Genomic DNA, 20962 nt, shown 5'->3' on the forward strand with positions numbered 1-20962 from the left:
GTCCGCCTTACACCTTTGTCAAATTGTTATGTTATGTTAACTTTATTTTGTATAGCGCAACGGCTACTCCAACGGAGTGTCCCGGCGCTTTATAGTGGCAGCTCATAAAAAACATAACAAACACAGATATTCAAAAAACAACTAGATAGCACAACTAGAGAGTAAAAAGCCAAGTTTTTAGGCCTCTCCTAAAAGACACCAATTGGAGGTACAACGTAAGGCCATTGGCAGAGTGTTCCAGAGCTGGGGCGCCCTCAGACCAAAGGAACGCCCCCCCAATCCGGGCCTTCCTGACTCGAGGCACCACAGCAAGAGACAAAGAATTAGAGCGCAATGCTCTGACAGGACGATAAAAAGCAAGCCTACGTTGGAGATATTTAGCTCCCAGACCAAAGAGCGCTTTATGAGCCAGGGTCAGTGCCTTGAAAATTATCCACTTACGGATGGGCAGCCAATGAAGTGACTGTAAGAGACCGGACGCTCTGGCTCGCCTGTGAAGGCCAAAAATGGCACGCGCCGCGGAATTCTGCACGACCTGTAATCGCTGCAATAAATAATCCGGGAGACCCAAATAAAGCACGTTGGCATAATCCAATCTGGAGCCAATCAGAGCTTGCACCGTTATCTTCCTGTGCTCTTCGGAGAGCAGAGGAAGAAACTTCCGGAGCATCCTAAGGATGCCGAATTGGCTTGGCAGGTTGCTCCTGGCCCCTAGTTGGTTCACAGAGCAAAACCTTTCTAAGTCCCATGTTTCAGGAAACTTTAGGATGAGTACACTTTGACACCAGCCTGGGGCCTAAGTCCTTGCAGTCAGTGGTGGCCACACAGGTAAGAGCGGTTTGTTGGGGGGTGTAAGTCAAAATACGGCAGTATAGGTAATATTAAATAAAAAAAGAAATAAAACCACTTATCCTGCGCTTGCCGTCTAACTATCTTGTCCAGTTTCAATTATTTAAACCTTTAATCAACTCCTGGTAGATATAGCAAAGAGCTGACAGGCTTCAACTTAAGAAAATGTGTAAATTATTTATAAGTGCCAAAACTGTTAAAAGTCAAAAATGCAACACAATAAAAATCCCATTCCAATTTCTAAAAATAGAGAATAAGTTCATGAGCAAAATACACCAAAACGACAAAAATCCAATTGAGAGGTACTGGAGAGTTTAATTTTTAAAGTTTTAAGTATATATAGAACCAAACAGTGCAAAATGCCAACGGTAGTCACTGGTTGCTGTGGACCTACGGGCGATTGCAGGCTGACCGCGGTAGAGCACGGGTTGGATACACCAACCAGGTTCGACCCAGTTGGAGATTTTGCCTTTGGAACATATTCTTTTTCTGAAAGTCAAAATCCTTCAGCAGTGCCAGGCAACAGTCCGTATCGGAAGAGGGCTGCATGATGTTGGATAGGCGCTGGACGGGGTACCAGTGAAGCCATTGGTAATGGCAGGAAATGTCTTAGTGGGAGAAATTCTTTTGGCACCTTTGCACGGTCAAGATTTCTACCTTTGTTTTTAGTCTCTTTGTCGAAGCTCGAAATTCGCCAGTGGGGCAAGTTTGTGGGCTGTATCAGAGGAGGGCTCCTGAGGCCAAATACCTTCTTTGTCTAGCTGAATTTGATTTGCTGCTGTGAAGATGCTTCGAGTGGGGACCCAGTGACAATGAACCTTGACTAGACCCAGTCTTCTGGAGTTCTTTAGTACAAAAATTCTGAAAGTCCAAGGTTTTTCAGGACTGTTAGGAGTACTACACTTTGACACAGCAAGGGTCCCAGGACACCAGGGACCCTTGGCTGTGGGGGTCAAGACTTATTCCAGCAGAGGCCAACAGTCGGCTGTTAATTGGGAGCTTGGCTCTCCAGAGCAAACGTGTTTAGCAGACTGTTTCCCAACCTGTGGGTCACGATCCACTGGTAAGTCTTGAGCAGGTTTTGGTGGGTCACAAAAGCACAAGCAATACATAAACTTGCCATTAATGCTTAAGTTATCTTCTCACAGGTATATGCTTCGAACCCAGAGATCAAATGTCACGCTCTGTCTTCTGAAAAATTGCTGCTTATTTTTCTTTTACAAAGGGGATTGGAGTTTACAAACTCTTCTCACTTTGCAGTCAGAGAAAGAAAGGTATGGTGACTTATTATCCTTGCTGAGGCACAGAGAGTGTGAACGGAGAGGTTGTAGGATATCATTTGTTTTAACACACAATAACATGTAAATACCTGTAAATGAACTGTACACATTCAGCAGTTATGAGAGAAAAAATGAAGTAAATGTTTTATAATTCTGAAATGTGATGGAAACAAAGATTTAAATAGGATCAAAACAAATCAAGACACTTGGTGATGGACAAATGATAAATATTGATTAAACCCCTATTTCCAGACAATGTCATTGGTGGGCAATATAGTTTTATCAGTAAAACTGTATGTCTGTGAAATTCTTGTGGTCATTTCAATGGAAAATGTGCTGTCTGTAAATGACATTGCACCACCACACAATGCTTTTGTTGCATTAAAAATTGCCTGCCTCATGTCCATTTAAAGCCTGGCGGGCCACAAATTTGTTGGTCTAAAAATTGGGTATTGCTTCTAAAAAGTTTGGGAAGCACTACTCTAGCAGCCTGTTTTGGTTTGCCCTGTCGGTTACACAGCAGGTTAGCCACCTGACCCTTGGAGTCCACTTCTGTTTTCTGGGTAGTAGAGGGAGCAGGTCCATTCCTTCAGGTCTCCCCACAGGTGTCAAACAGCAAGTGTAGTCCTTCTTCTCTTCTTCCACAGTTCCAGAGTGTTCTGAGGAGAGTGTCAGGAGATGCCACATTTATGCTTCGCTGTAGCTTGGGGGTGACTCCTGGCCCCTCGCTAACCATTACCGAAGAAGTTCCTAGGAATAACTACCCATGTTTGCAGCAGTCCTTGTGTGCTCTGTTACAAACAATCTCCCTGTGTCCCTTTCTGCCTAAATCCAAAATGGTGGACCCTTTCTGCCCTTTTTATCACTACTGAGATGTGGCCAGGAAAATGAGCTACCCCTCCTCTGTGGCCAGTTCATAGCAGTTTAGGGGGAAGCTCCGCCCCACTGGGATTGGAGCTTTCCTGACTGTTGGAACAAGGAATGGGCCTGTGCAGGTGCCAGTCTGTGACTGGGTAGACCCCTTTGAAGAAAATCAAGTATCTGGGTACTGCCCTGATGGTCATCCTGCCAAAGGAGTGGAAAGATCAATCCACATCCAAGCCTTTGTCTCCGCTCCTTCAGGAGTAGTTTGTGCTCTTCATTATGATTTTGGCAGTTGGAGGCCAATACAAATTACCCTCCGGAGGCGTCAGGGGGGAAAATGGTAACTTTCTAAAAGTACCTTATCTTTAATATTTATCACAAATCTGCTTTCAACAGTGAATTAGGTTTTTATTAAATATCATAAAGAGTTCAAGAATGGCACTTCTAACTGGTTCCAAACTGCAGATGGCATTATGAATTGTAATAGTGCATCCCAGTTTTTTATTCTTCTATGATACAATTGGCCTTGCTACAGTGAAAATAGCTTTTGGTTGCTAGTCACTATAAGGGCATGTTAACTTTAAATGTCTATGTGTCTTACGTTTAAATACCATGCACCAGCCATTTGGGCTACAAGGCATAAATAGGGGCTACTAAATAATATGTAAAAGTATGGTTTTTTCCTGTTAAAAAGGGGTTATTTTGACAGGTCAGTTGCAGTTTTAAACTGCAGCTGCCAGGCTGCTTTGTCAGGCTTGGAGTCCTATTTGCCTAGTCACAATAGTGAATGGCAGAGTAGTGCTTAGTCCTTAGGTGATATTTAACGTTCCATGCCGTAGGTGTACTTTGGGCACCATATACTGTAGAGTTATCGAAAAATTACATATTTCAATGAAGTGTTAGCCAATTCAGTATGTTTTTGGTATCAGAGGAACTTGCACTGGGGACTTGATAGCAGTAAGTACCCCAGTGCACAAAGTAAAATAAAACAGCAGCATCAGTCCATAAAAAATGAGGGTGACCATGTAAAAAGAGGCACGTTCTAACATCTCCATCAATCGATTCAGTTGTTTGCACATGGACAAGCTGATCATATGGCTTGGTGATAGTGCTTAGAAATGTAACTATTTTATTATTCCCATATAGTTAAAAACCTCGTGTCCCTGTGGAAAGCTAGTATTATGCATTCTAATATAAATCATGCATGATACAAGGGAGACTAAAAGTTATTTGTTCTTCCGGGACAAACGTGTACTGATTTCGCCAAGCCAGCCACATAAAAATACACCAGTCTCACTCTTTTTATGAAACACATTGACGCAATTAAATGTTTTAAAGCATTTATGTCTGACCAATCAGTAACAAAACACCATGCATTCGGTTGGCACACTCTTCTTGTGTTCTCCCCACGGTTACTTCATGAATAAAGTGGACACCACTGTGCACTATATCATTCAATTTCCTCAAAAATATTATTCATTCAGAAATATTTATTTAACACAAATCTGTTAGTTGAAATTGGCACAAAGGGCCCGATGTAGGTAAATCTGATTTACCGACTCTAGAATACCGAATTATACCGATTCGGTATTCTAGATTAGGTCAATCTGACGTAGGAAAAAAATAGGTAATTTTTACCGAATCTGTATGATTCGGTAATTACCGAATCGGTATTTACCGATTTGGTAATTGCCATTGATTCCTATGGGCCTTGTGGCCCATAGGAATCAATGTCAATTACCGAATCGGTAAATACCGATTCGGTGAAATTACCGAATTTGCAAGGGGGACAGGGTGTCACTTTGACACCCTGTTGCACCCCTTATCTGGCTTGTGTGCCATGTGGCACACATACATGCCCTATGCCCTTAGGGCATGTATGTGTGCCACATGGCACAGGTGTACATGCACAGATGTGCATGTACACAGGAATTCGTTATTTACCATGACATAGTATGTCATGATAAATAACAAATTCTTAAGGGCCTGTGGCACTATTTTAAGTGCCACCTACATCTAGATTTACCGATTCGGTAAATTTACCGATTAGGTATTTTACCGAATCGTTAACATTTGGGCCCCCTGCATCTCACAAACCAAATACCGGTCAGCCGTTACCAACCGGTATTTGGTGTCCTACATCTGGCCCATAGACAGCAGAAATCTCTATCGGATTTTCAGGGAATAAGCACTTTGTATCAGATCAACTCATGCAGCCAAAACCACTCGAGCGTACCCTTCTAATGAAGAATAACCCAAAGAGTTTCCCTGCACAGATGTGTGGAAGGTTATTTGTTTGAATCAGATTCATTCAATTGTATTTACTCCATGGTTTTCAATTTCCAATGGTAAGAAATGTTAAGCAGTGGCCTTAAATACACCTGCTATAATAGTAGCAACCATGAAATGAATGATCATCTACTCCGAGTAAAATAAAACACTAACAATCTGTGACATTAGAACATTTCAAATTAACAATATTAGGCAAGACACCATCCTCTCTATAAGATTAAAACCCACTTGTTTGTCCTTTCTTGCTAAACTACAGGAACCCAGTTTAGTAAACATAAACTCATTAAATGTTGACATTACCCTACATTACATATTCGGCAAATCTTATAATTTCCCTGGTAACAGTGCATACATACCCTGTAACTCTTGAAATGTAAACTTTTTTTGTGAAAATATTTTTATTGCAAGTGTTGAGCATGGACAATTACAATCTATAGCAATCGATAATCAGCAAGTAAGTGACATTGTTCCATACAATAACAGAGATGGTATGCATATTGTCAATTTTCTCATTTTCCTTGTAACAGTAGCGATCCGTTCTGCCGAACAAGAACTCCCCCCTCCCCCATTCCCACCCCTCCCGGCACTTACTCAATATTGACTATATACACTGTCGCTCCGTGTTCGCTCTTATCCTAAAGGTATCAAGCAGTTCCAGTCCTGCCAGCTCAACGCTTACTCCCTTGACCATTGTCTTAAAATCCCTTCTGTTAGCACCTGACTGTGCATCCGCGTGCCCCATCAAGAGTGGACCACCAACCCCACATGGGGGGGGGCGGTAACAGGTGCGGAGGATACAGCGGGGAGTGCGGGGGTGGGAGGGGGGGAAGGTGGGGGTGGAAAGGGGAGGAAGGAGGGGGGGGAGGAAGGCAACCCCATATCACTGTGAACACATCTCTCTCACGACGTCCCCCACAGTCGACTGGGAGACATTATCAGCAAGCCCCGATTCAACGTCCAATATCAGTGTGTTCCACTCCATAGAAATAGGAATTTTCCAGGGGGCCTCTACGCTCCACTCTCTGTAATTCCATACCCTCCGCTGTACCCCAGCGCAACACTTCCCCCCGCCAAATGTCCGGCTCCGGCGGCCTCGCCGATTTCCACCTCATCGTGATCGTTCTCTTTGCCAGTAAGAGGGCCAAGTCGGCGAAGCGAGTCGCCACACTTCTCTTCTTTTCGGCAGGGCCCAACCCCAGTATGCTATAGGTCATAGAGTCGTATGGTCTGGCTGGCGCTATCCTAGTCAGTGTGTCATGTGCTGTTGTCCAGTAATATCTTAATTTGGGGCAGTCCCATAACATGTGTAGTAAACCTGCGTCTCCAGCCCCACAGCGGGGGCATGTGTCCGCAGCATCAGGAAACATGGTGTGCAGCCTGTGTGGTGTGAGGTACGCCCTGTGTATCACCATTAGCTGAATACATTTAAATTTAGGGTTCCTCGAAACTTTCTTGGGGAATTTCAACATCCGTTCCCATTCCTTATCCCTGAAGGCCCTTGCCGTGTCACCCTCCCAACGTTCTCGGGTTTGTTGTAGCGAGATTGCCCTCCCCGTCCTGATACCGTGTGTTATCCACTTCGTCAGATGGCTGCCGGGCCCCATCAAATACTGCATGGTGAGCAGGGGGTTAATTGGTGGTTCTATGCCATCTGGTGCCCAGGTCGACGCGATGTAGTGTCTGATTTTAGCGTATCAATGTTAGAGAGGGAGCTACCCTTTTGACAGGAAAAGGATTGGGTCAACAATATAATGAAAGCAAAAAACTCCTTCTTCTGAGTTTGGCAGTTGATAAATAGTGCTAAATGCCCAAGTGGGCATTTACATCAATGGGGGGGGGGGGGGGGGGACTAGATTGTTGCGAGGGTTACCAAATTTACACCTTAATATGTATCGGACCAAAAATTTGCCTGAAAATATTGCAAACACAAAGATTAAAAGTTTCATACATTTATTTAAAAATAATTTAAAAATAATAATGGCACATTATTACAAAACAATTTCAATTTTATGCACATTCGTCTTTGCTGTTGGCCAGCTCAAATAAAAACTCAAATTTTTTATAAAAAATGGCAGTGGGCATAAATACACAAGTCTACATGTACATCATAAGGAACAAACTGTCGACGCGGCGTTTCGGTGCCTTGAATACTCTCGCACCTTCTTCAGGACTTGTTCAAATAAATCATATCTAAAAAAACATGTCACAATACATTTCATTAGGTCCAACATTTAATCTAACAATTGCACAATGATTCATTAACGTTTACACTGATATCCTATTATTTGGTAACCTTGTGATCTGCGTCTAATCCCTTAGTCACCTGTAATACTAAGTTGCCACATCTTAGTATTCCTAAGAGAGAGGACATGACTAGCGTGATATGTTTTTATCGCTAGGATGGGGTGTCAGCACTTTTACTTTTCCAACACCAATGATGTGGTCTTTGAATAGATCTAACAGGGACAATCAGATCTCAATCCCTTCTTTCTTATAAAGTCCCACCCACAGGTACCCTATGTTCTTACCCAGGTATATATTTTTCCTTCCTGGCAGTATCTTCTCGGTTTCTGAGCAGGTTTTCTTCAGCTCTTGTGTTCTCCTAGGGAGGTTTTGTTCGCTTTCCTCTTTTTTATTCTAGGAGGAAACGCACCTTATTTTAGTTACCTTGTTATTGGACTATTTCCTCCGTTTTGCCCTAGTGTGCTCCTATTTATCATTTTTTATTTTTTACCTTCTGTATCGGTTTTGCTGGACCTCCACCCGGGTTGATAAAAAAATGGACCAACTTCAATCCTATTAGGACAGAAAAACATCTTTTTATAAGGGGTTACCTTTCTTAAACATTTTCTACGGTTATTCTCAACTGTCTCTTAGCCTTCTTTTCTTATTTCTCTTAGCAAAAAGAGGGGTGCTTACCGGTCCTATTTTTTTGGTGTCTTAAAGAGTTAGAAGGACGCCTCTGGGAGCTACCCGTCCGGCTGTTTATCTCACCACTTTGTCTGAAAGATAATTTTGCGTTTTTAGACTATCTGGGCTTTAGTTTCCCTCTGGCTGTCCTTACCCTCTGTCTTCAAAGTTTTACCTTTTATTGGTGAAAAAGCCTGCTTTATACTTGATTTCCTTTTAGTGTGAAGTCAATGGTCACTCTGTTGGGTTTTTCTGGATTAGCTGCCAACTCTAGAAAGACCACAAGTAGTATCAGAAGATTATTATTGGGGCAGTGTTCTATCTCTGCTCCACATCTGTTTAAGTAACAGACCCCCATCTTACTTACTTGGTTAGGGTAGCTGAACTGCGTGGCGTCCTCCTCCTTCCCGAGCTGTTTGGTAATGGTTTCCTCTCTGGGTCCGCCTGGTATAAATACTCTCGTTGATTAGCTAATTGTCAGAAACAACCCTTCCGGAGTCTGGTGTGCCCCGCAAAAGTCCGCATAGCTCATCAGGCGTCCGTCAGCAAAGAAATCACCAACCTGTGTGACACCCGCCTCACGCCACGGATCGAGCCCGCAGGAGGTCAGTGGACCTGTACCAAGTGGAAGTCCTAGTAAAGGTGTTGTGGGTGCGTAGGTGGACGTCGAACTCGTGTATTTAACCGCATTTTTCCAGCAGCTGATAGCCAGCCGCAGTAGGTGTGGTGTCGAGCTGTGAACCTTAAATCTCGGTAGTAGTAGTCTGTGTATGGTGCCTTTCTCTCTGTCGGATTCGGACATGTTCAGCTCGTGTAGGTTGCGTCCCGCCAGCCAGTAAGCTAGCCATTGCAGTTGGCACGCATAGCCATATGCCATCATATCCGGTACCCCCATCCCACCCCGATCGGTCGGTAACTGCAGTTTGGCCAGACCAATACGCCGTCTACCCGTCCCCCATACCAGCTCAGTAATGATAGTGTTAAGAGTCCTGAATGTGCTATTGGGGATCAGCAACGGTAGATTCGTAGAGGAGGCGGGGTAGCACCACCATCTTAGATACGGCCACCCTACCGGCCACTGACAGCAGTAGTGTGTTCCAAAACTGCACCTGCGCCTTTAGTGCAGTAACTGCGCGTCCCATGTTCCCGTCTGGCATGTCCTGCGCCTCTCTGTACACTTGTATCCCCAGGTAGCGAAAGGTGGTCTCCGCTATCTGGAAGCTGTGGGGGGGGGGAATCTCAGTTGAGCGATGTCTTTTGAGGCGTCAAAGCAATACCCATATGACTTATTGTCATTAATCGTAAGCCCTGATATGATCCTAAATTCCTCAAATATACCCGGAATAGGGTCAAGGCAGCCTCCTATGTCCCGTAGGTAAAGTATTATGTCGTCCGCGTAAGCCGACACCACATGAGTTTGTGCCTGCCTTTGTATACCTCTGTGTTGGGCGGATTCCCTTAGCTTGAGTAATAGGGGTTCTAAGGCCAGGATGAATAATAGGGGGGATAACGGGCAGCCCTGTCTGGTGCCCTTCGCTATCGTCAGATGCCCCGAGATGCATTTATTAGTGCGTGCCCGGGCAGTAGAATGCGTGTAAAGTAGTGTTACCCAATTTATAAACTCGGGCGGTATCCCAAATTTACTGAGTGTCGCGAACATATAATCCTACCTGATGGAATCAAATGCCTGTCGAAGGTCTAAAGATACACAACCCTCTGCTCCACGCACCGCGTCCTCATGGAGCATAATCTGGCTAAGCCTCCGCAGGTTCATGGCAGTACTCCAGCCGGGCACAAAGCCACATTGGTCCGGGTGCACTAACTGTGGGATATACTGAGACAGCCTCTCCGCTAGTATCTTGCTAAGGACCTTATAGTCCGTATTCAGTAGTGAAAGCGGCCGGTAGTTCGCCAGGTGTAGGCCATCCCTATCAGGTTTCGGTATTGAGACTATCAGTGCCTGTAGGGTCGAGGGCGGAAGGCCGCCGGAAGTCAGTGCCTCCTGATACAACGCCTGTAATCGGGGTGTCATGTGGTCTATAAAAGCCCCATAAAACTCGGCCGGGAGGCCGTCAGTTCCGGGGGCCTTGTTTCGTGGGAGTGCCCGAATCGCCTGCCGTATTTTAGCTACTGTGATCGGGCGTGCGAAGTCCTCACTCTGGCGTGCCTCAAGCTGCGGCAGTCGGAGGCCTGTCATGAAAGACTCATACGAGTCCTCTGGGAGAGGCTGATGCCGTCCATATAGCGTCGCATAGTACTCCCGGAATGCGGTGTTTATTTCAAGTTGCGTCTAAGCCATTGTCCCTCTCTGGTCAAGTACTTCCAATATGGGAGTGTGAATGGGTTCACTGCGTATCATACGCGCCAATAAAGGAGAAGTGGAGAAGTGTGGCTCAGGGGTTAGAGGCAGCAGACCCGGAAGCTGAGATCGGTCCTGGACCAGGGTTCAATTCCCCGCCTCGGCGGGTCTTGGGCTAAAAATTCCACGGACTCGATAATTCTCGCTCCGGTGCCTCCTCGACTCACGGGTTCACACTCTGCGACTCTGGGCAATAGCTTCCTTAATCTCCACAACGGCCCCTCGCGGCGGGATGCCTGACTTTCACCTTGTGGATACCCTGCTATCTCACAGGGGAATACCAGGAAGGGTTCCCTAAGCAAGCGCCGGGACACCCACTGCGGGTAGCTGTGTGCTATATAAGCTCAACTACATTTACATTTACATTTAAAGGGCCCGACCTTTCCGCGTGTGCGTGTTGCCTGCGTGTATATTCCCTGTAGTCCAGCAGTCGCAGGTCCTCTAGTAATTCGGCGTGTTGTATGTGTGCTTCTTGTAACTGCGTAAGGCCTACTGTCGTACCCGCTGCTTCAGTCTCTAACAGAGCCAGTCGTCCCTCTACCTCCTTGAGCCTTTCCATCGTTGTGTATCGCATGCCCAACTTCGTACTCATTGCAACCCCTCGAATGGACACTTTAAATGCGTCCCACTTGAGCTGTCGCGAGCTAGCAGTTCCTGTGTTTGTGTCGAAGTACTGCGTGATGGCATCAGCCAATGTGGATCTGTAAACGGCATCCTCCAAGAGGTCCGGCGATAAGCGCCATGTCGGGATGGGAGTTGGGACCCTGCCCCAGTGAATTGTGGCTTCTACCGGGTTGTGATCGGAGAGTGTCTTCCCCATGTGTTCAGCGGTCACCAAAGACCCTAGGAGGGCCCTAGAGCAGAAGATGTGATCTATCCTTGTGTGCAGTTTGTGGGGTGTAGAGTAGAATGTATATTCTCTATGCAGCATGTGTTTACTCCTCCACACATCAGACAGACCCCAGCCCTCAGCCCATTGTGCCAATGCTTCCGCCTGTCTTCTACTCTCCGTTGCATGTAAGGGGGGATGGGACCTATCTAGGGAGACATCCAACACTGCGTTATAGTCCCCTCCAATTATCCAGTCATATTCCGACCAGTCTGCCAGAACCCTGTTGACCGCAGTAAGGAACGCCATCTGTCCCGTGTTTGGTGCGTATATACTGCCTAGTACCACTCGGGAGCCGTCCAACAGTCCATATATAAATACATAGCGCCCTTCTGGGTCCAATCTCTGCTCCAGTATCTTGAATGGGACAGTATTTTTAATCCAAATAGCCGCTCCCCTCGAGAACGCTGAGTAAGTAGTGGCAAACAGTTGGCCCTTCCATTTTTTATGCAGTTTCTTACCCTCTGCGCTATTAAGGTGGGTTTCCTGGAGGTATGCTATGGTCACCTGCCACCTTCTGAGCTGCGCCAGTAGTCTATGTCGCTAATGTATGGACTCCATCCCTCGCACATTCCAGGTGCATATCTTATACGTACTGGGAGTCTCCATGGCAGTGTGTACTCATCCCAAACGGCAAACTCTGGAGCGGTCGTGCATGATCTATGTAGTGTGGTGCCATAAGTGCCTGAACAATAACGTACCCTAGAACTTTAAGGTCCCCATCTAGAAAAACCTGAGGTCCAAACATCAGTGCCCAACGTGGGCAACAACTAACTTGAAATGTGACTGCGCTCAGGGGGGGTGGCCTCCTTTACGCCCTCAACTTGAGCCTCCTGTCAGTACAGCACGCTGCCCTATACCAGTGCGTGTGTACCCCGCTTCCTGTGCGCTCCCCTCCGCTCCCACATAACATTTTCATACATTACCAATCGGCATCTTCAAAAGTCATTGTCAGAATTCGTTCGCCAATTGTGCAGTGATTTTTGGAAACAGTTGTAAGCTAGTGACAGAGCCCGACATTTCAGTACGGAAGTCCGAGTTGCTGCCCAGCTCCGATTTGTCCCTGGCATCGTGCTCAGCCAGTGCCTCCGTCGTCAGCAAGGTCACATCCTGATTCAGACATTGTCCATCCGGTGTCCTCCCGCCCGTCGCAGCAGGCTGGTCCTGGGGGCCATCTCTCCGATCATGCAGCGTGCGTCCCTGACGCAATGTTCTCTCCTCCCGTTCCCCTACCAGTGGGCCCTGCGTGTGCATGGGCGTGAGCGCCACCTCCATCCACTCCGCCACATCCGAAGAAGTAAGTTTTACTGTCGTGCATGACCTTAAGGCGTGCCGGGAAGAGGAGGGCATATTTCAAATTACGATCACGGAGTTTGCGCTTCACTCCCAAAAAGGTCGACCTAGCCTTTTGCACTGCCGGGGTGAAATCCGGATATATGGAAATTGTTTTATCTTCGAACTTTAAGGGAGCTTTCTCTCTAGCCACTCTTAGCACCGAGTCTCTGTCCTTATAGTTCAGCAATCGCGCAATTAGAGGTCTTGGAGGGGCTCCTGGCTTGGGAGGCTTCGGAGGCATCCTGTGTGCCCGCTCCACACTATACAGCGGGGTGAGTTCCGTCGGTCCCACCACCTTCTTCAGCCAATCTTCCACGAATTGGGTTGGGTTCCTTCCCTGGCTGCGTTCTGGAACTCCCAGTATGCGTACATTATTGCGGCGTGAGCGTCCTTCCGCATCGTCCACCCTGTCTCTCAGTTGCCTGAGCTGCTTGTCCATAGCCTCTAGTCTCGTAGAGTGTTCAGTCTGTTGTGGGATCAGATCGTCCAGAGCCATTTTGTGCACCTTTACCCTCTCCGCCAACTTCTTATGGTCGTCTTTGAGGAGGGACAGGCCTGTCGTCATTGTATCCATCCGCGATTCCAATGCTTACCTCGAAGCCCGTATTTCCGTCAGAATGAGGTCTAATTTTGCCTCTTGCGTGACTTTTCCCGTAGGAGGTATGATCTCGTTATTGGAAGAGGCCAGCGGGTCCTCTGAGCCGGTGGATTGTAAGTCTGCATTAGTCACTGGGTCCTGGTGTTTAGTCGTTCTGTTCCGTCCCATGTTCGCTGTCTCGGGAGGTGGTCCAGGGCCGGCCAGGCCCCCGTGTGTACCCCTAGGTCTTATGTCGGTGTGCAGGCAGCAGCAGAGCTTCAGCTCTGTTTCTTTATTCCATTTGTGGCCGAGAGGCATTCACAGCGCAGGGTCACAAAGCAGGCGGGTCAGAATTAGCAGTTGCGGGGGGGGGGGGCAATCCCACCTTCGTGATAAGCGCCGGGATAGGCGCCTCAGTGTCCCCTCTCCTCCCGTAGTGATCAGGCGAAACGGCGCTGCAGGCGTGCAGGTCGCGGATCGTGGACAGCGATTGACCCCACTGCCCCGGCCCCCCAGGTAACTGCAGGTGTTCAGCCCCTAGCTCACAGTCACTGACCATCTGGCAGGAATCACGTGTGTCACAGCCAGAAATATGCGTCCTGCTGTGGTAGGTGCCTTGCAATGATGATCTTGTATTCGGACAGTGCCTCAGAGCAGGCTCCCTGTCCCAGAGCCAGACCAGGTACCCCCCTTCACATTCATTGGCGAGGCGCCCGCCGAATTTAGCTTGTGTCCCTGATTACTGCGGCTCAACATAAATGGCGTCCGCTGCCGCGCAAAGCTCAGGCTGCGCTGTGCCTTTCCTGACTTTGTGTGGGAAGGGTTCTCTTAATGGTTCCACTCCTTCTCGCACTCCCGCATGTCAGTCAGTCCCTCCGATGCACCACACTCACAGGCTGTCCCGCCGGGCACTGCACATGTGGCGAGTTTGGTCACCGCACCCCCTCAAAGCTTTCGCGGTGTGTAGTGGCGCACCGAGCACACTTACTCCGCTTCACGGGGGGCCTGGGTCCAATAAATGTCAGCGCGCAGCTCCGGGTCGCCGCACTCCTCTCCGCGCCCGGGCTGCCAGCCTCCGTATCACGCGGCGGTGTCTCCGAGCTTGGTCCGTCCTTCTCCCGGCTCCTCTCACTACGCCAGTCCGCCGCCTCTAGCGAGGTGCAGGGCCGCCCCTCCTCCAACCGGCCTTCTACCTTCTCAGGAGCGCGCAGCGCCTCGGGAATCGGATCCGTCACTCTCGCTCACCCGCATCGGCGTTTGGGCAGAGGTGGGCACCCCTGTGGAGCGGGGTAACAGGATATTTTAGCAGGATATTTAGGGCACGGAACGGAGCTGGCTCAATTCACGTCCGCCATGCTCGGCTCGTAGCCACGCCCCACCTTGAAATGTAAACTTAACTGCAATGTTAATTGATAATATTTTAAGAGCTCCCTCTTACACCAGAGTTTATCAACCTGCAAAAATGTCTTTTAATGGTGACCCGGAACCATTTAACAAAATAGATTTGTATTAATATCATGCAGTTCAGTATAACATTTTGTCATTAACATCTTTCCAACTCTGTAAGTGATAATATTGTTTTTCATAAGCACATTGTATGCAATTGCATATTAATCTCATCAGTTTTTCCTAGTTTTACCATGGGTAAATTAAACCTGTCTCCTCACATCGGCCCCACTTTATTGCTAGGACAGTTATCGAAAGACCTTCTACTAATTAGCCTTTCCGTAGGTCACCCATAAGAGACCCTTCAAGATATGCACCCCTTGGAAAAGTTAATGCTTTAACCAAGCACACTCCATGAGCCTAGGTTAATTAGGGTCACTTTCTCACAATGCCCCACCTCTGACCTATTCTGCCCATAAAACTCTGGACAAAGAACATATGTGTTTGTTTCCATCTGAGACAGCCACAGGTATGTGTTTACCAGAGGTATAAACTTGCTTGTTTTACACTTGGGCTGACTCTGCACTTTATAATCTGATGAGTAGTCGTTGTGCTACAGATATTTTCTTTATTCTTTTCACTATTATTATTATTATTATTATTATTATTACAGATTTGTAGAGCGCATGGCTGCCCGTAAGCGTCCCAGCACTACCGGCTTATAGTGACCTTTAACATTTATGTCGTTACAGAAACCCGCTTACTAATGAATTTCATGCATCCACTTTTTTTTTCAAACGTGCAATCTGTTTTTATGCAGTGGAAATGTAGTCTATTCCCTTCAGACTTCAGTAAAGACAATATATTGTGTTAATTCAGGAAAGGATCAAAAAGCTGCATAGATGTGTCAGGCAATCTTATTTTTCTTTAATATTGTGTCATTCCTTTTTGCACATTTCCAATCCACTGCATTCAGAAAGGATATTGATTGTAGAGTCTTCAGTAATCCCTGTATAATCCAAACTAATTTGTTATTCATTAATGGAGCATGTAGCAATCATACATCCCTTTTGTTTCACAATTTTACTTCTACTACGCTACGTTAATCAAAATAAATAATTTGTAACCTTTTCTTTTGACTGCATACATAGTATCCATTATCATCACCTCTTACCCGGTTTAGCGCCAGCATGGCCAGATAATGTCAAGGTTGTCTAAGAGGATTCTATGACTCCTGGGGAACGTATATAGGAGAAATGTGCCAGGTTGAATGGTGATATCTGTCCGAGGGAGAATACATGGTGTGCCTGGGTGAGGAAAGGGTGGAGTTGTGAAACTTGTCATACCTTTATGTAGACTGCACCTTCAGTTCAAGTACTAGAGTGTTTTGTTTAATTTGCTTTGCACAGATTTCAGTAGTGATTCATTTTGGATTGATTCATGCTTATTTTTTCCAGAGTACAATTCTCAATCCATTGCAAAGGAAAACGTTTTACCGTATGAAGGAAAAAAAACAGAGGGGAAGCACTTACATTTTCCTGGAGGGCAATTCTTCGAATATCTAGTTGTGGTTTCCCTAAAAAGGAAAAGACCTGGGGAAGACTATCAGCCTGAAATCACATATCAGTTCCCGAAGGTAGGTGCCTATTGTTTACAAATGTACTCATCTTACGCAAGTGTATATCACTGAAATTGAGTGTAGCTTTTCAGGCTCTTTTATTGTGAGACTTGGTTTGCACTGAATAGATATTTAATTTCACTGTTACAAATTTTGTAGCTTGACTTGGGTCATTTCCAGGTGGTTTGAAGTACTGATCAAATAGAACACAAAGCTCAATTGTGGCTTTCTAAAACATGCACTTATTAACCCGCATCATCTTGCATTAATGATGTGAGCACGACAACGAGCTAAGCAGACATAGCCTAGAGTCCACAGATCAAATCTCGGTTTTCAAAATGATATCTGATTTCGAAATGTTGATGTTAGAGGTTTATCACAGTATTCGTTGGTACTAAAACTACAATATTGTTTGCCACACAGGACTCTCTACTAAGGTGATGGAACATTGATACTGTGCTTAGATATATTGCTAAAGTAGCCGAACGCTGCTTGAGGTTCTCTAAAAAAATATTGTAAATAAAAGGGAAATTAATGGAGGACGGAAAATCCACAAAGTCAATTTCATCCTCCTATTTCCTTGTTCATCACATCACCTAGAGATCCCTTACTCCCCAGTTTAACATGTTTTTTTCAACTGTTACTCTCCTTAGTGTCTTTATTTAACTACTTATTTACTGCCTAATAATTTAACAGATACTGTAATGGCACATCTTGCTTCTGAACCTAGAAGAAGCGTCATCCCAGGCTGCATAACTTCAACCCTTTTCACTTCACACTGACCCTTCCAAATACCTACAAAGTCCTCTCGAATGAGGCCTGATCAGAGTTCTTTCATATGCATTTCTGGGTATGTTAGCCTGCATTTATGTGAGGAACGGTACAGGAGGGTGAAAGTGAACTGCTTTTCGCAAAGACTGACCAGATTTGAACTGGGGCTACCCTCAACTCCCTATTCTCTTAGTTAAGTAAAGAAATCATTCTACATGCAGAAACCTACATAACTTTCTTAGAAAAATCATATGGCATTACTAGAATGACCCCATATCTTCCGTCCTCCTTGTTTCTTCCCTGGTCTTTAAGGTTTACATTTGTCACAAAACAAAATGTCATGGAGAGAAAACTTAAATTGCTAGTGATGGGCGGCCTATAAATTATGAAGCTGGCAGTGATGGGGGGGGGGTACTCTGATTTGCTGTATTTATGTTGAGCGCTGTACATGCCGTTCATCCTTGGGGCTCAACACCTATCTGTATTTTGTTCCCCACCAAATTCTTTGATACACCCAAGGACACATTTGTAGTCACTTGTCAAGGTGTTGTTTGAATAAAATGAAAAGAGTTTGCAATCTTGATATCCATTTTAAAGGTGAACACTTCCCAGAATATCATAGTTGCTTCTCTGGGTTTCCCATCATTACGGTTAAAGATAGCTAGTATGTCTGATACAGTCAGGTCATGGACAGGAGGACATTTGTGCTCACCACAAAAGTGGCTAATTTCAAGCCCGAGGGTCCCAGGATGCTTGTTTCCGGTCCAGGGAAGACATGGCTTGGCAGTTCGTGCTGGACTGTTCCCATGAGGCACAGGGTCAGACTGATTTGCATATAGCCATGTCTGAACTGGGGTGGCTGAGTGAGCTAAAGAATGGTGATGGATTAAACCCAGATCAGCTGACTGGGGGTGAGTGTTTGATTTGCTCAAACGCTCCGTCCATCATCCCCTTTTGTATCGCCTAATTTCAAGCCCGAAGCACTGCAGCATCCACTGGTAACCATTGGCTCCCATGCTGCAGTCAATTTTTCAAATAGAATATTTATGACTCCAATTTGCATAGCTGAGTGTCCTATTCTCCCCTTTTCTTTTCACTGGTACTCTGGTCCATTTTTCTTCAGCCAGCCACTATTCAGCCAGGGTGGTTCCTTGCACTTTAGTTCTTTGACACATGAATTCCTCAGTATACCACATACTGCAGGTTCCCTCGTCTCTTCTCTGCTAAAACATACAGTTTGTGGTTGGAGAACTTGGTCTATTGGCATTGTGTTCCACTGTAGATCGCTGTGAACTTTCAGGAGGACGTGAACGTGCAATTAGGTCAGGACCATGGGGAAACTGTGCTTGAGGGTTGGTGGTGGTCAGTTTATGTAAGGCACACAAAAGTATGCCATGGTGTTGATGGTTTTTGAAGTGCTTGTTGGTCCACTCTGCGTCATCATTTGTTCCAGTGCCAGCAAGGAATTGAAAGCCCCAACCTTTATACATTTACTGTATTAACATAGGACAGGGATTCCATGGGCTTGTCAGAAGTTATATAGATATATATATATATATATATCCAAAATATTAGAAATATATTATCACAAAACAAACAAATGTATGCAAGAGCCTCTTTTAATAAGAAAATAAATTCAGTAATTGTACTTCACATTTAATAAACAATAGCTCAGCAATAGTACAGACAGAGTGCAATGCTCAAAGTGAAAATTTAAAATCCGCATTAAGCACACAAATACACCAAAGGTTGTAACACAGTGAATCACATAGAGATCCTGTTGAAAAAATGGCATGTTTCCATTTTGAGCAATCAGGAAACCATCTCAGGTGTGTTGTTGACGTTTCGACTCAGTGTATCAATTCACGAGACTCATGAGGACCTAAGTATTTGTCTATTAACCTGCAAAACAAGTGAAAGGGGGCCTTTAGTGCGTGTCAATTAGTGCCACTAATGTCCATGTACCTCACTATATAGTCTATGCATCAGATAACGTAAAGTTCTGGAAAAGAATGAAGTTCTATCTCCCAGCTACGTTGCCATCTATATCAACATACAACTAAAAATTAATAAAACAAAAATGCTGCTTTAATGTCCGGTACCACCTGCTCCTACATCACTAGTCAATATGTATCATCTGCTTCACACTTCCAAGTAGGATACAGTGTTATCTTTGAAATCGTGCCTCGCATTCAATCAGCAGGCCTCTAAGTTCACTCCCCTTGTATTAGTAATAGATAACGTTTTTTGTATCAGTTGAACTGTTTTGAAGCTTAATTGATCAAAAACGGCTGAACAGATTTGCACCAAATCACAAAAAGCACGCTTTCTGAGTAAAGGTCTAGCTTTCTGCCATATTTAGCATAATTCTGTTAAGCTGCTTTTACTTTATCGCTCCTTAAAATTCCTATTGGTAATTGAATGGGAAAACATGTTTGCCCCCCTTTCCTTGTGCCTTGCTTCACAGATGGCACCCCAAAACCTTCCCGAAAGTAGCTGAGGGGATTGGACTTTTTTTCTTTGAAAGTTTTCAGAAGAGTCATCAAACAGCTCCCACGTTAGTAGCAAAACAAAAAAACGCTCTTCCTATGGAAACTCTGACCTAACTATAACCAGGGCTACTTGAATAATGGGATTGTGCGGCTGCTGCAATTTTCGCATACCTTTTAGATTTGCCACATAATCTGCTGCACAATCTGCCGATTTGAACAAAAATAGAATTTGTTTATAGCTCAAATAGTTTAAAAGTTACTAAAAATGCAGCAACACGTGCTGCAGCACAGCGGAAGGCTGTTGCATAGGTTGACTGATCACCTTTCTGTTGCTTATTGCGATATTTGGGTATTAAACTGGTACTGATGAGTAGTTCCCAATGCCCCGACAGTGTTAACAAGTGAAAAAAAGTACAACATAATGAAGTATTACTAATATAAAATGTGCTGCATTATGCCACATCATTTGGCTTTTCCTGCCACATAATTTACTCAACCCTGCGGCATGATTTGGCACCTCTTCTGCCGCATAATTCCAGTGACCCTGACTATAGCTATACAGTTCAACTGCCTGTATGTTATAAATATGTACATATGGTAGCTTGCGCTGCAACGCACTAACAGAGTAAAAGTAATAGTGTAGGAAGGTGGGTAAGACCACAGCGTTGTTAGCCAAAGAAGACGATGGAGAAGTTAACATACAAAGAGATATTTTTTCTGGTATATCTTGATGGAGGGGCTGGGACATGGGTCTGCCCCATCTAGCATCTGCAGCATCTGTCAGGTGACGCACATAAGGGTAGAACATTAAGTATTGGAAATACAAAAGAAAACAGGAACAGTGCAATTAGTTGCAGACGTGATAATATATTGCCTTTTGCTGATATTATCTCAAGAGTATTTTTGCAGCAGGAGAAATGGCACAAGACACTGTACTTGCATTTACACTGTTTTAAGAGAATGATTGTGTGCAATTGATTCATCTGAACAGGTATACCGAAAGAGATTTTGATATGTAAGTACAACATTCCGAGTTTGTGATTGCACAAACTACACCTTTAGCCGCCAAGATGAACTCAAGCAATGTCCTAGTTTGTAAAGTTGCAGTTTGTTAAGCTTCCAATTAGTCCTAGATCAACACAAGGGTGATTGCATTCAAGGTCGCTACATCTTCTAATACCTTGGCCAGTTGTTGACATTTGTAGGGTAAACAGTCTTACTCCAAAAGTAGGAAAAAGAGTGGCAAAGAAGCAGGCAGTCTCAGAAACATTTCAGAGCAGTCCCTTTTGGAGGAGATGAAGTTTGGCTGTAGTGTCTTATAGCAGGTACAACATAAACAG

At 45.2% G+C, this 20962-nt stretch overlaps 1 protein-coding gene across 2 annotated transcripts in view; it reads left to right on the forward strand.

Annotated features, from left to right (window-relative positions):
* DENND2D (DENN domain containing 2D) overlaps positions 1 to 20962 on the forward strand; it is a 796377-nt gene that overhangs the window by 109762 nt on the left and 665653 nt on the right. For both annotated transcript variants that reach the window (XM_078644124.1, XM_078644126.1), the window contains exon 2: positions 16199 to 16377. In XM_078644124.1, the coding sequence (XP_078500250.1) occupies positions 16199 to 16377 (179 nt within the window). The remainder of the gene's footprint in view (positions 1 to 16198; positions 16378 to 20962) is intronic.

This window comes from Lissotriton helveticus, chromosome 5_1 (assembly GCF_964261635.1).
Source record: "Lissotriton helveticus chromosome 5_1, aLisHel1.1, whole genome shotgun sequence".
Lineage (NCBI taxonomy): Eukaryota > Metazoa > Chordata > Amphibia > Caudata > Salamandridae > Lissotriton > Lissotriton helveticus.